Source organism: Ursus arctos, chromosome X (assembly GCF_023065955.2).
Source record: "Ursus arctos isolate Adak ecotype North America chromosome X, UrsArc2.0, whole genome shotgun sequence".
Taxonomy (NCBI): Eukaryota; Metazoa; Chordata; class Mammalia; order Carnivora; family Ursidae; genus Ursus; species Ursus arctos.
In genome coordinates, this window is record NC_079873.1 from 102,252,332 (window position 1) to 102,266,677 (window position 14,346).

The 14,346-nt window shown below is 33.6% G+C and overlaps 1 protein-coding gene across 19 annotated transcripts in view; it reads right to left on the reverse strand.

Annotated features, from left to right (window-relative positions):
- Positions 1–14,346, reverse strand: part of SMARCA1 (SWI/SNF related, matrix associated, actin dependent regulator of chromatin, subfamily a, member 1) — a 1,457,411-nt gene that overhangs the window by 1,397,059 nt on the left and 46,006 nt on the right. For all 19 annotated transcript variants that reach the window (XM_057314283.1, XM_048213571.2, XM_057314300.1 and 16 more), the window contains 4 exons: positions 11,515–11,637; positions 8,993–9,125; positions 5,850–5,968; positions 5,525–5,737 (listed from right to left, as the gene is read on the reverse strand). In XM_057314283.1, the coding sequence (XP_057170266.1) occupies positions 5,525–5,737; positions 5,850–5,968; positions 8,993–9,125; positions 11,515–11,637 (588 nt within the window). The remainder of the gene's footprint in view (positions 1–5,524; positions 5,738–5,849; positions 5,969–8,992; positions 9,126–11,514; positions 11,638–14,346) is intronic.

Sequence of the window (14,346 nt, forward strand, 5' to 3'; positions counted from 1 at the left end):
AAGGACTCTGGGGCAGATGGTGATACATTAGCCAAGGGGAAGGAAAAAAAGGAGGAACAGAGGAAAGACAGAGATATAAATTTGGGAATTATCAGCCTGTGTGGTAACTGAGGTAGACATTTGCCCACTTTCACAGAACAGCATTTCTAAAATGTAAATCTGATAATTGTCACTGCCCTATTAAAGTCTTTCAACAACGCCCCCCATTTCCTATGGACTAATGACGGAAGACTTCTGTACAGCAGACAAGGCCCTTCGTAATTTGGCCCTTCCATCTCTTTCCTCGTCTCCCAATACTTCCCTACTCACACTGTACCATGCTAACCTACTTGAAATTTCTGAATATGCTGTGCTTGTTTATACCCTTGCATATGCTGTTTCCACAACCTGGAATGTAGTCCCATGGCCAACTCCTAGTTTTTCAAGACTCGGATCCAAAAAGGATCTCTTCTGGGAAACCATTCCTCTAACCTAACCCTCAAGGCAAAGTTAAGCACTACCTCTCCTGTACATGCCTCTGTATAGAACCTTTTTTAAAATTAAGGCTGAAAAGGAACACTTTAGTCTTTTAGATGCATGAGGAACATTACCCCTATGAGTATAAATATATTTTGTTTTTCGTGTTTTAATAATACTATAATCAAGAAGAACCCATCAATATATTTTACAGTTTACCAATTTTAACAATAGTGTATTAATTCATATTTTCACATTTCATTGTAATGCTCTAAGATATCAATATTGGCTAACATCACACAATTAAGTACTAATATATAAAATAAAAAGTCACAAGCAGCATTCTGTATGAAATTTCCTAGACTACGCTGCATAAGCAACAAAAGAGTTATTGCCACTACGGAATAAGTTGGAAATTTTTTAATTCAACTTTCATTTTTTTAAAGTATCTATTAAAAAATCCTCTCTAACTGGACAGATAATTTATAAAATATCGTGTGCCAAACTAATAACCTAATTAACATTTACTGTCACTGATAAATCTATAAAAAAGAAGCTAATAAAAAGCTATAGCAATATTTTCTAAAAAGTATTTTTCTCCTACAATTCTAATGAGGAATGTCATTGTCTTAATTTTAAATAAGGAACACTTTCATTAATAATAAAGTTGTGATTTGAAAACCAACACTAATAACATGGAATTTTCATTATATTGTATACAACAGTGTATGATTCTTTCTCTGTGATGCCTTCAGAAAAATTCACTGAACTACCTAAGGAAGGGTAATTGTAAACAATTCATTAGTAATACTTTGATTCAACTCCAAGGACATAACTACAGGCAATGCGCACACAGCTGCTTGAGAGAGGAAAGAAAAACGCTCCTCAGAAGCTAAAAGGCAAGACTGCTTTTTGACTAAAATTAACAGTCAAAGCAACCCTGCAAAGGATGCAATAAATGATCATATCAAGAAATGTTCTTTATCTCAGAGAGTTAAATTCTGCCTGTTCTCCTATAAGTCCTTAAAAGGATCTAAGCAGGTCTAAGGAATTACTGATTAAACTTTGGGTATTTTCCACATGTCCTTTCCAGTAAACGTCAAATAATGTGCTAGATCTTTTGGATCTCTCAGATTCTTTTCAAATCTCCCAGTCACGTTAAGTCTGTCACTAACTGAATGGAGATAATACCCTGAAACTCAGTCCCTAAAAGGAATGGCAAAAAAATTAATGAGCTAATGTTAGTAAACAGATTGGTAAGTATTACATAAAGGATACTATATAAACACAGAGTATTATCATTTCCTCTTATAGTCACTTGGTAAAGGTCCTTTTAATTCTGATCATCTTTGAATGTCCTAAGACTAAGACCCCATTATAAGATATTTTTCTTAGCAGGAAAATGGTAAGGCGATTCACATGCTCTGAGCTTAAAAATCTAAACGGATCATATTCTTTCTACTTGTTTATGTAGTTCAATAGCGACTGATTACTTACTTAAAGACCACACAAGTTCTCAGAGAAAAATATCACAATCTTTTTAGCACATAGAAAGAGAACTAAAACTCATTTTCTCTTTTGTATAGCCAGAATTTTCAAATGGAGAAGAGCCTCTAAGAAATCTTCATACTTTAGCTGAAGGCTTTCAAAGTAAGGCATATTTAGAAGTGGAGGTTCATGCCTTCAAGCACTTTAAGACTGTTAGTTAAGTCAGAAGCCATGAATTCAGTACTTTGAGATGTCTGAATAAAATATAACTACCAAGATTTTCACTTTTTTCCTAAGTATTTCACACTATTTATTGGTGTCTCTGGGAAAGAAGAGTCACCTTTAAGCAAAACTATGTTTTTTAAAGACAGCTTCTTTAGTAAGCTAAGTTTAAAGTTTACTCATTAATAAGATTTTAATTTGAACACAGTGACACACTCACATAATGAATCAAATTACATCCTTTGTAGTTCTAAGATAGGATTTTTAATGAAACAAATTAACTTTGGAAAACACAACTGCCTTTTTCAAGAGGAAGTTCCTCTTCCTAGACTGCACGTGATTCACTATACAGAACAATTATTTAAAATAAGGGGGCAAGAAACTGAGGGCTTTGGGGGGGGAATGGGATGGGCTGGTGATGGGTATTAACGAAGGCACGTATTGCATGGTGCACTGGGTGTTATACACAAGTAATGAATCATGGAACTTTACATCAAAAACTAGGGGTGTACTGTATGGTGACTAACATAATATAATAAAAAATATTATTATTAAAAAATTAAAAAAATAAAATATAATAAAATAAGGGGACAAAGAGATCACCTAGAATTATTAATAATCCATTCCTTTAATTCCCTAACGATAATGCCATGAAATATTCCAAAAAGACAGTCTAACTATATGCATGTTCTAAAACATATTGCCTATACTCTAAATCCAGAAATATAAGCAAAAATTATCCATTAACTAGGAGGGAAATAAAGACAATATGATAGAAAAGCTAACAAACAAAAAACTTTGGATTAAAATATTTAAATATGAAATAAACTATTATATGTTCTTGAAGATTCTTTAGAAATCATAAATTCCACCTCCCAGAAGAGGTATCTTCATTATTAACAGACAAAATGATGGTTTCACTTTGCAATCACGTAATTAGTTAATATCTGCTCTTTGGAAAACATACACTGGAGATTTACATCTCTTGGTAAAGAAAGAAATGCTTTGTAGAAAGAAGATGGAGGAAAATAAGAATCTTTACAAGGGAGTTCAGAGACATCTAGTGGTTGATAAGAATACACCGGGGTTTTTTTTTTTTTTAAATAAAATGAGGTTATGTAGTCCTACAGCCATGTTCTTATTACAAATAATATAAGGTTTTTCCTGCACTTTTGAATCTGTTTCATCCTCTGCTTTAGTTTAATGATTCTAGAAACAGAAACAGCATTAAACTCTCAACCTTTTAAAAAATTAGTAAGGTATCACTGAAATAATACTCAAAATTCAGCAAATGTTCTATCACATAAAAGGGCATTTATGATTTAAAACATGATTCACTGACAAATGCAGGTCTGCATTTGTCTTTTACAAGCTGTTGTTGCTGCTCTACATTAGATAATTACACACATGGCTAAAATTTTTAAATTCATGGCTTTTGAAAGGAGTTCTCTGCTAAACAAGGTCATTGATGCACTGAGCTAGAAGACACCTTAAAAGGCCAACTAGCTCACTGCCAAAGTCTTCAGACAGTCAAAATAGAATCTCATTTTCAAAGCTAATAGAAAAGCTATTTACATTGTTCTTCAATAATCTATTTCAATGATCCAAAGAGCCCTGTCAAACAACTCTTTTCTACCTCAAACCTCAGCCTTTCATGCTACAGATTAATTCTTATCTTTTCTATTTTTAATTCAATTCTTCCCTACTATATCTTATTAACATATATACCTCTTCATATTCTTTTGTGTAAGCATAGCACTTTAAATTTATCCTTATTAAATGTCATGTTGTGAGATTCAACCTGTCCATCATTCCAATATCTCTAGTCCCTTTTGAATCCTGGCTTGATCAAAAGTATTTGCTAGCTCTCCAGCATTATGTATTCCATAAACTTGACAGGCACATTCTAACAGTCCAAGAATACGCTAAATTTATGTTAAAGTTTTAAGAAATATTTGATCTTATAATGCATCTGGAAAATTAGTGCCTTCAATATAGCAACCCAAGATTTTTCTTTTTTTTTCAGCTTGAAGTGAAAATATAAAATGAATCAAACAAAATATTAAGAATTATTTCACACCCCTATTTACATGTTAGGTCAAGAAAACATTTATGATAGAAAGCAACTACTTAAAAATGTCCATTGTTTGGGGGCACCTGGGTGGCTCAGACAGTTAAGCATCTGACTCTTGATTTCAGTTCAGGTCATGATCTCAGGGTTGTGAGATCAAGCTCCGCATCAGGTTCTGCACTGGAAGTGGAGTCTGCTTAAGATTCTCTCTCTCCCTGTCCCTCTGCCTTGCTCTTCTCCCACCTCTCTCTCTCCCTCTCTAAAAAAAATGTCCATTGTCTGAATTGTTAGTTTCTGGTGCTTTTAATAATTTTTAGGCTATATAAATCTATTTTTGTCTTAATTACCTCACCTGACAAAAGACTGACAATGCTAACATTAAAAATGTGTTGCATTTAAAAAAAAGTGTTCAATATCAATTTGAACACTGTCAAGCAGCAGTAGAATTTAACAGGAACACAATTCACGTTAGAAAGTATGAAGTAAATTGCATGAAGTTAAAATATCTCTTCTACTTAATTATTCTGTCTCATCATATTCTTTTAAAGATTCAACTTAAGCAACAATTCCTTCTTATTAAAAATAAATCCTTAAGTTATTCACACAGTCTCAAGTATCACCTGCCTTATTACAAATGGGGAAAGGTACCTTTAAAGTGGACAGCTCTGATGGTCATCAGATTAACCAAGTGATCAAACCTGGCACCACCAAGAGTGGGACAACCTAGGTCAATGTGCCTCCTGATGTGATGTGATAAGTAGTTCACATCACTCATGTCACATTCTTGCCACAACCAAATGCAATATGTGAACTCTGCCTGGATCATCAATTTAAAAAAAGAGCTGAGAGACACTATGGAAACAACTGGACAATTTTGTACATAGACTGCATACTACATGACTTTACTGAATCAATGTTAACATTTTCAGGTAGGAAAAAGATATTGTGGTTATATTGGAAAAGGTCCTTATTTTAAGGAGATAATTGCGTAAGTATTTAGAGATAACACTCTTGATGTCTGCAACTTAGTTTCAATAAACTCAAAAATCTAGATATGTTTATTTTTTAATATCAGATAGATATGTCTTTCTGAATATAGATATGTTCCTATATTTCTTAATACAAAATATAGATTCTATATGTATATATAGATTCTATGTATGTACAAGTGCATATCTGGGTAGAGGGTAAAATGTTAACAATCAGAGAAGCTAATGAAGAATATATGATATTTGAAATATTTCAAGATAAAAAGTTGAAGGAAATAAGTAAGAAAAGAATACATACCATGGCAGTTCTAGACTTGATAAACCAGTCAAATCTAAACTGAGGAGCATTCCGTACACACTGTCTTAATTCTTCATATACGTTTTCTCTATCAAAGCCCATTTTGTGTAACATACAAATCAAAAATCTGTCTTCTTCCTCAGTATAGTTCTTTCCTTTGCTGGTTCCATACTGAATACGCAACTGATGAAATGGAGCCTTATATCTTGCAATCTGTAAATTGAAACAAAATTGTGATTTTAACTAAATGTTCAATAAGTCAAAGCTAATCACCATGTCAATTAAAACAATCTAATAATGATTTGAAAATTATGAAATATAGTACTTTGGCATCCAGGGCTTTCTTGATACTGATCCTTCGTTGAATTCTTGCTTCTCCACGTTCAATCTGAGCCATAATTTTCTCAATGTCCTGTAATTCATTGCAACGTTCCCAAAATACAGCTGAAAAACAGAATTATTACTTTTTAATAAATGTACTACCATTTTAAGTAAATGAATCCAAGGAGCTGTAGAATAAAGAATTAAGATTCTTTAGATAATAATTCTTAAAGATAATAATAAAGAATTAACAAAGAATTAACAGGACATGATGCAGTGAACTTTATACCGTATAAAACTAAGATTCATATATATATATATATATATATATATATATATATATATATATTCAATTATTAAATACCCCAAACTTAAGTAAGACCTCAACAAGAAGGTTTTAGGTTAGTGAATTTCTTTTCATGAAATACTATGGAATTTTTTTTTAAAGATTTTATTTATTTATTTGACAGAGAGAGAGACAGCCAGCAAAAGAGAGAACACAAGCAGGGGGAGTGGTAGAGGAAGAAGCAGGCTCCCAGTGGAGGAGCCTGATGCGGGGCTCGATCCCAGAACGCCGGGATCACGCACTGAGCCAAAGGCAGACACTTAACGACTGAGCCACCCAGGCACCCCTGGAATTTTTAATTATCAATCCCAAATGACTAGAATTTCAAAAGATACTACAGACACTAATTTAAGCTATGCTTTCATTCAAACATGATATAGAAGGGAACAAACACATAAACAGAAGAGAGGAGGCCATATAAACTTAGAGAACATAGCTCCCCAGAAGCTATGCAAAACAAAATGAAACAAAATGAAACCCATTATCCCAAAACAAAAATGAAACCCATTTTATCAACAGGTCACTCAAACTTCCTATGAAGCAGCAATTTCTACCAAAACTCTTACTTTACTTTTGGAACCACTCACTAAACTTACAATATTTCCAATGACCTGTATCTTGTTTTTAAACTTACTTGAAATAGCCTTTTCTCTTAAAAACAAAAAATAAAACAATAACAAAAAAAAACCAACAAAGTCACCCAAATTTTATATATGATCTAAATAATTTGGCTGCATTATGTCACATGTTATGACTTCAGCAAAAGACCTTTTAATAGCATACTCTACCCTCTCAAATTTTTCATTTTTAGAGCCTATCATAAAAGGAATGTTAGTGCTCTCAGAGTTTTATTTATTTTTGTGGGGGTGGGGCTTCAACAACAAACATTTCTCACAGTTATGGAGGCTGGGAAGTCCCAAGATCAAGGTGCTAGCAGATTCCAAGTCCAGTGAGAGAGGGAACCAAACCCTGGTTCATAGATGACCATCTTCCCAATATGTTCTCACATGTGGAAAGGGCAAGGGGGCTTTTTTGGGGTCTCTTTTATAAGGACACTAATCCCATTCATGAGGGCTCTACCCTTATGACCTAATCACTTCCCAAAGCCCCCATCTGCTAATACCATCACGTTGGGGGTTAGGATCTCAACATAGAAATTTGAGGGGGGATACATCTAGCCCATAGCACACAATTAGTACATTAGTGGGCCATTTTCTTCTTTGCACTGGACATCAACCACCCATCTCAGCATCACACGAGGAATTGTCACTCTCTGACTTTTATAAGCACCTCTGTTCATTTTTTCATTCTCTCACTTATTCACTCAACATATAAATGGCTGTTACGTATAATATACTCACAAACAGCCAATTGTATATATTTCTTCTTTTATTGCAACCAGTTACATAAAGCCATTCCAATCTCCCCACCCTCTGACATGGCCCCAATTAAGCTGCCCTGAGCTAGTCATGCCACCAAGAGAATATGACACAGCATTTTTTTAATCACTTGTTTTCTTGCAATTTCATAAATATTGATGCTATTTTGAAGAAAATTCTACTTCAGAAAATCTCTCTGCACAAAATCTCTTTTATACTCTTTTCCTTCTATTCTTGCTGCTAGAATTTCTCGCTCTCATTTTTGTCCTAAGCCCCCAGATGTCCTAAACTTATGTGACAGAGCTTAAGAGTAATAGTAATGTTATGCTGGAATCAAGGAAAAGGAAGTTCATAAATTTGATATTATATGAAATAAAAACAATGTAATCAGTCTCTAAATTCCCTGGTAATCACCAGAAACCCTTTCAGATATCCAAAACAAAAAGTGTCTTTTCTCTAATGAACCTGGATTTCTTCAAGAACTAACACTCTAGATAAATTAAAAGCTGTTCTTAACTTGTATCAATTTTTGGTGTATTTATTAGTATTATAATGTTTGCTCCCTGCTATTTTTCACTGCAAAAACACAGAATTTCAGTTGTTAAGCTAAATAGGATTTGAGAGGTCAGCACAGAAACCTAAACCTACTTTGTAATATTTCTTCTATAAGAAAAAATGTTCTAGATCCTAAACAGCTCATATTCAGACTAAATTTGAAAGTTCAACCTATTTGGAAGCTAGAAACCTGCTGTTCTACATATGGAAAACTTGCTAGAGATAATGACTATCTTTAACAAGATTTCTTTCAGAAGCCTGAGGTTAGATGTGCTGTGACATGGGAAATAGTATTAACTCCATATGCTTCAAGACCAAAGACACAGCTGAGTAAGAAAGGGAGATGATTCTAGAACCAATCAAAAGATTTATTCAACCAGTCTTTTTAGATCTATTCCAGCTTGCCCTGAGTTAATGGAATGCACATGACCTGCCTGGAGTTGACTGGAACCGTGAGGGTATCTGAGGATAGAAAAGGGTCTGAGAGGAATTTTCTACTTCATGGATGACCTAGAAAGACACTAATTCAATCCTCTGAACCTAAAGTCTCAGATTTGAATTGTCCAGAAGAGGACCAAACTCCAGAGATGCGAAAGTGAGAAACTAATTTTGTCAACGCTCATTCAATAGCTACCCTTGTTTCATTAGGGCTTTACTTGCCTCTATTAGCTAGCTACCAATGACAACAGCAGTCCATTTAGATAAATCTTATAATCTTTTTTGTGGAAATACAATTATATTTTACACTTTTACCCATACATTATTCATAAAAGTTTAAAAGATCTCTGAACAATGATACAATTAAATTGACACTAAAGAAATGGATAAGGTTACAATTAAACACTATCTTTAAGGTTATATACAAACCTGAATATTCCATGACCTCCTCAGGGGATTTGCCCTCCACCTCTCGAGCTATATTATCGATGTCATCTCTTCCATACTTCTCATTAGCTTTAATAAACTGGTTAAAATCTCGCTTAGTCCAGTTTGTGAATCCCTGTGAACAGAAATTAAGCATCATCAATACAAGTTAAATTAGCAAACCCATTTATTGTTCTACTTATTTCTATACAATGACACATTAAAAACAGTTTAAAAACTTAAAGTGTTCCTCCTTACAAAATCCCAGTTTTTTTTATAATCAGAAGTTGAGTGTTATAAAAATAACTGCTTTTCTATCATGAAGAGAATGTACTTCTCTCCAAGTACTATGAACGGATTTATAGTTCCAAGATACTGTGTAGTTTTTAATTCCGTATTTTATAGATGCCTACATTAAAATACAAATGCAATGATATAAAAATGCTAACACAAATAATAAAGTCCTGACATAAAAAGTTGCCAGCAAGATTTATTTATTCAACAAATTCTTTTGAACAATATGCAAGGCACAGTGCTTCAATAGTTTTTTTCAAAGATCTGTTCCCATGTAAATTAAGAAAGGAATGTGATTGCATTAGATCAAAAAACACAGAGGAAAAAATAAGAATGCAGAAAAAAATTTGTAGCTCTTTACATCATTCCAAACTACAGGTGACCCCTGAACAACATGTGTTCGAACTTCGTGGGCCCAATTATAGATGGATTCTTTCAATAAATACTGTGCAGTACTGTAAATGTATCTTTTCTTCCTTATGATCTTCTTCATAACATTTTCTCTTCTCTACCTTATTTTCTTTTAAGAATACAATATGTAATACATGTAACATACAAAATATGTGTTAATCAACTATTTATGCTATCAGTAAGGCTTCCAGTCACCAGTAGGCTATTAGGTAAGTTTTGGGGAGTCAAAAGTTACAGGAAAATTTTCAGCTACATGGGGGGTCAGCACCCCTAACTCCCACGTTGTTCAAGGGGCAACTGTACTGTGAATAAATAATTTCTATTCAAAATTGTATTCATAAATAGAATTTCTATAAACATAATGTTATTGGTCCCACTCAATTTCTTTGTTAAAAGATAGAACAGTTTAACCAATCAATGTTTTAAATCTCTTTGGTATTATTAGTATGTCTGTGAAGTCACAAAACCAAAAATTTGTTTTCTACTCCTTATATCCCAACCCATAACAATGTGATATCCCTAGCTGTTCAAAATTCTATCCCTGGCCTTTAGCTGATGAAGATTTCAGGTGACCCCACATTTTGTACCTTTGCCATGATTTTTTTTAAAAGATTAATTATTTAAGACACCAGAGAAAGATGTTTAAAGAGGAGTAAAAAAAAATGATTTTACTTCTAATTACAAACTAAAGCAAATCCTCAGTTGATGCTGTATATTCACAATATGGTGTACATTCACCATATACTATAAGCTAAGTAGCATTCTAAGACCATAACTTTATTTTTATGTTCAGGAAATAAATTGTGAAAACATAACATGAATATTTAAATGTTTTATTTTATTCTGTGGTAAGTCCTAATATTCAGCCAACTGCAATTACATTTTCAAACTAAACTTTATGACTTCCAGGCATTTGGCTCAAAAACTTATGAATATAATTTGTAAAAATTCACTCAGTAAAATTATACATCATAACAAAGAAAAGACCTACATAATAAATAAGATATAAATATAAAAACTATATCTCAATAATTAATGTGGCAACTTTCCTAGCACTGTGCCTCGCATGTTGTTCAAAAGAATTTGTTGCATAAATAAATCTTGCTGGCAACTTTTTATACTAAGGTGGTATCATACAGTACACATGCTTGTTTATTATCTTAAAAAGGTCTTTTATACTGTAACTTTTTTTATCTTCTACAGATTATTCATCTTCTATAGATTATTTGTATATTGTTTCTACACTCATAAAACTCATTAAAGCAACAATGATCAGAAAGCATTAATAGTTTGTTCAAAGGAAAATATTCCCTATTTAATAACTATTAGCTTTTAATTATACAATAATGACCTTACAAAGTTTCAGAAATCTCTCACTGTTGTATTAAAGTTCTTTCCAAGACAGGATAATAGGCTTTTGAGAATTATGAAATTATTCCATAAATAAAAGATTAGTAGAGTATAATTTCAGAGGGCAGTTCACAATCAATAAAATAAATTTAAACTTTCAAGAATATGCTAGTAATTGCTGCCTATCAGGATTCATACATGGATTAACATAACTGATAAAATATATGTCTTCTTAGTAATAACTGACACTTATATTTTGCATTTATGTATTTTCTAGCACTTCCGAATGGGTGTATTCTACAAATGGGATACAAAAAATAGGAATAGCTGATCTAAATATATGTTTACCAAATAGCCCTGCATGTTGTTGATGTGTCTAATCAGCCCATACAATAAAAGGTAAATGTGATCTGTATTTTCTTTTTTCTACTAGTTAATTAGAAACACTTCAGCCACTTAAAATATTTTACTTGTGTAAGAAGTTTTTCTTTTTCTTCAGTCTCTTCTGGTGTAAGAGGTTCAGCTCCATCAATCTTTTTTTGCTCCTCTCTTTGAGCCACAGCTGGATTAGGAATATCAGGATTCCGTGGGACCTATACATCAAGAGATGAATTGTAAGTAAACTGTTGAGAAAAATTAATTGAGGGTGTATATACACATATCAATCTTAGAGTTATTTCAACAGTAAACAATATTAAGTCATACCAGAATGACACATGATCTTCTCCACAGTCTTACTATCATGATATTACCAAAATAAAAAACATTCTTAAATGTGGTGCATGCTATTTTAGAGTTAAACCCCTTGCTAAATGCCACATTATATTCTAGATTTAATTATAACTGTGGAACAAAATACCACCTTATAATATTGTAATACAGGGTAGTAACAGTAATATCATTATGCCAACACCAACATTATACAATAAAATCTCAAGCCCAGAAGAAACAAAAAGTTTTGCAGTACAAAAAGAGCCCATATTCGCCTGGCAATACACCCAGCAAAATAGACCAGGGTAGAGAAGTGCAATGCACCTGAAGAATGCATTCAATGCCCTGATCAGGTCAAAATGCAAAAAGAAAGAAATGCTTTTACTGCCTACCAGGGTATGGAAAGGGAGAGCATCTTCACATAAATGCAAAGACTGGAAGAAATGAGGGGATAAGGAAGAACCAAAAAAAAAAAAGAGAGAGAGAGAGAATATATATAAAAGGGGAAGGGTAGCAGAGCACACAAACAGCCAGGATGGAACCTGCAGTCAAGAGAAAAAGCTACAGTAGCAGTGGCCAACAGAAATTCTAGTGTTTTAGATACAGAACTGTAAATACACTGACAACTGAGAAGAGAGCTCAAGTCCAAAAGACTGAGGACAGAAGCTCAGCTCTCCAAGGAAGTAAGTAGTCAGCCATTCAGCTGTATCTCAAAGCTCTGGCCCCTATGTTCCAACAGTGAACACAGACAACCAGTACAGTTCAGCAATATGGAGCAGCATTCACTGTATGGCGTGACAAACTAAGTCAGGCCAAAGCCTCACATTATTTCTATGTGCACCTGCAGTAACAATGTAGCACCCTGATTTTAAGATAGCAGGTACATAACATGTGTGGTACATTTTATAGCATTTCATTAAACATGAAAGGGGTTGACACTAAGCCTTGCACTGTTTGATATGCACACCCACCACAAACAACTCATTCCCTAGGGATATCAGATAGTCATAGTTTTACTATAATGTAATTATAATACATATCACAGTACATTTTCCTAATTGTTATACATATTTCACAGTTTTAAACTATTACATTGTAACTTGAAAATAAATATTTTTAAAAAACGACTGCGTCCAGTTTTTTAAATATAAACCCTACTAAATGGGTTTAAAAGAATTACTGAAAAAACACATTCATTTGCAATCATCAGTACCACACAATCAAATTAATAATACTGATTAAATGTCTATTATGTCCATAGCACTATGACAGGTATTCATTGGAATATAAAAGCAGTAGATATGGTCCTTGCCTACAGGAAGCTCACAACCTAGTTGTGGAATTTTGAATTCTAAGGATTTGGAGAAATGGAGAAGAAGAGGGAAACAACATTCTAGGCTGGAACAATATGAGCAAAAATGGTGAAAGCAAAGCCAGGAAGGACCATATGGTGTTTACGTTGAAAAGGAGTTAAGAAACAAAGCCAGGTTGAGATAGATTTACAAGGGCTTTTGAAACTACACAGTAGTGAGGTGTCTTGGTGGCTCAGCTGGTTAAGTGTCTGACTCTTGATCTCAGCTCGGGTCTTGATCTCAAGGTTGTGAGTTTAAACCCTACACTGGGCCCCATGTTGAGCATGGAGCCTACTTTTAAAAAAAGTTATACAGCAGACAACAGCAACCACTAGAGATTTTTCCATAAGAGACTAAAGTGTCAAAACATAGTGTTGTCACTTGTAAGCTTTGTGTTGGATGGATTGAAGCGGGGAAGCAACTAGAGGAAAGAGAACCAGCTGAGTGGTCATAATCTAGAAATGAGGTATGATCACCTGGCCTAGGATGGTAACAAATGGAAAAGGAAAAGAAGGTATAAATTAAAAATGAAATGCAGTCCAGTGATAACTTTGATTTTTATGTTTATTTTTAGATAACTTTTTTAATAGCTAAATTCAATTTTTAAATAAGATACACACCAGCAATTCCATTCCTAATATATCTATCTATACAAAGACCTTTGCAAAAATGTTCACAGCAGCTTTACTCATAATAGCCAAAAAAAACCCAGAAAATAATACCAGAACCTTGGCTGTCTCTGGGGAGTGGGTCTAGATATTGAAGGGGAAGAGCCACTTTCTGAGGTGACAGAAATGTTCTAGATCTTTATAGGGGTTTCAGTTATGTCAGCATATACATTTGTCAAAATACATTGAATGAAACATTTAAGATTTATACATTTCATTGTATGCAAATTTTACCTTAAAAAAAGAATCAAATAAATACTGAACTCTGGCTAATGATATGCATGTTGAAGTGTTTCCGGGTCAAATATACTTATGTCTGCAACTTTGAAATGCATAAAAAAAAGATGGATGGTGCACCTGGGTGGCTCAGTTGGTTGGGCGTCTGCCTTTGGCTCAGGTCACAATCCCAAAGTCCCGGGATTGAGTCCTGATTCGGGTTTCCCCATTTAGCAGGGAGTCTGCTTCTCCGACCCTCTCATACTTTCTTTCTCTCTCTCTCTCTCTCTCTCTCTCTCTCCCCCTCTCAAATTAATAAATAAAATCTTTTAAAAAACAAGTTGGATATCCATTT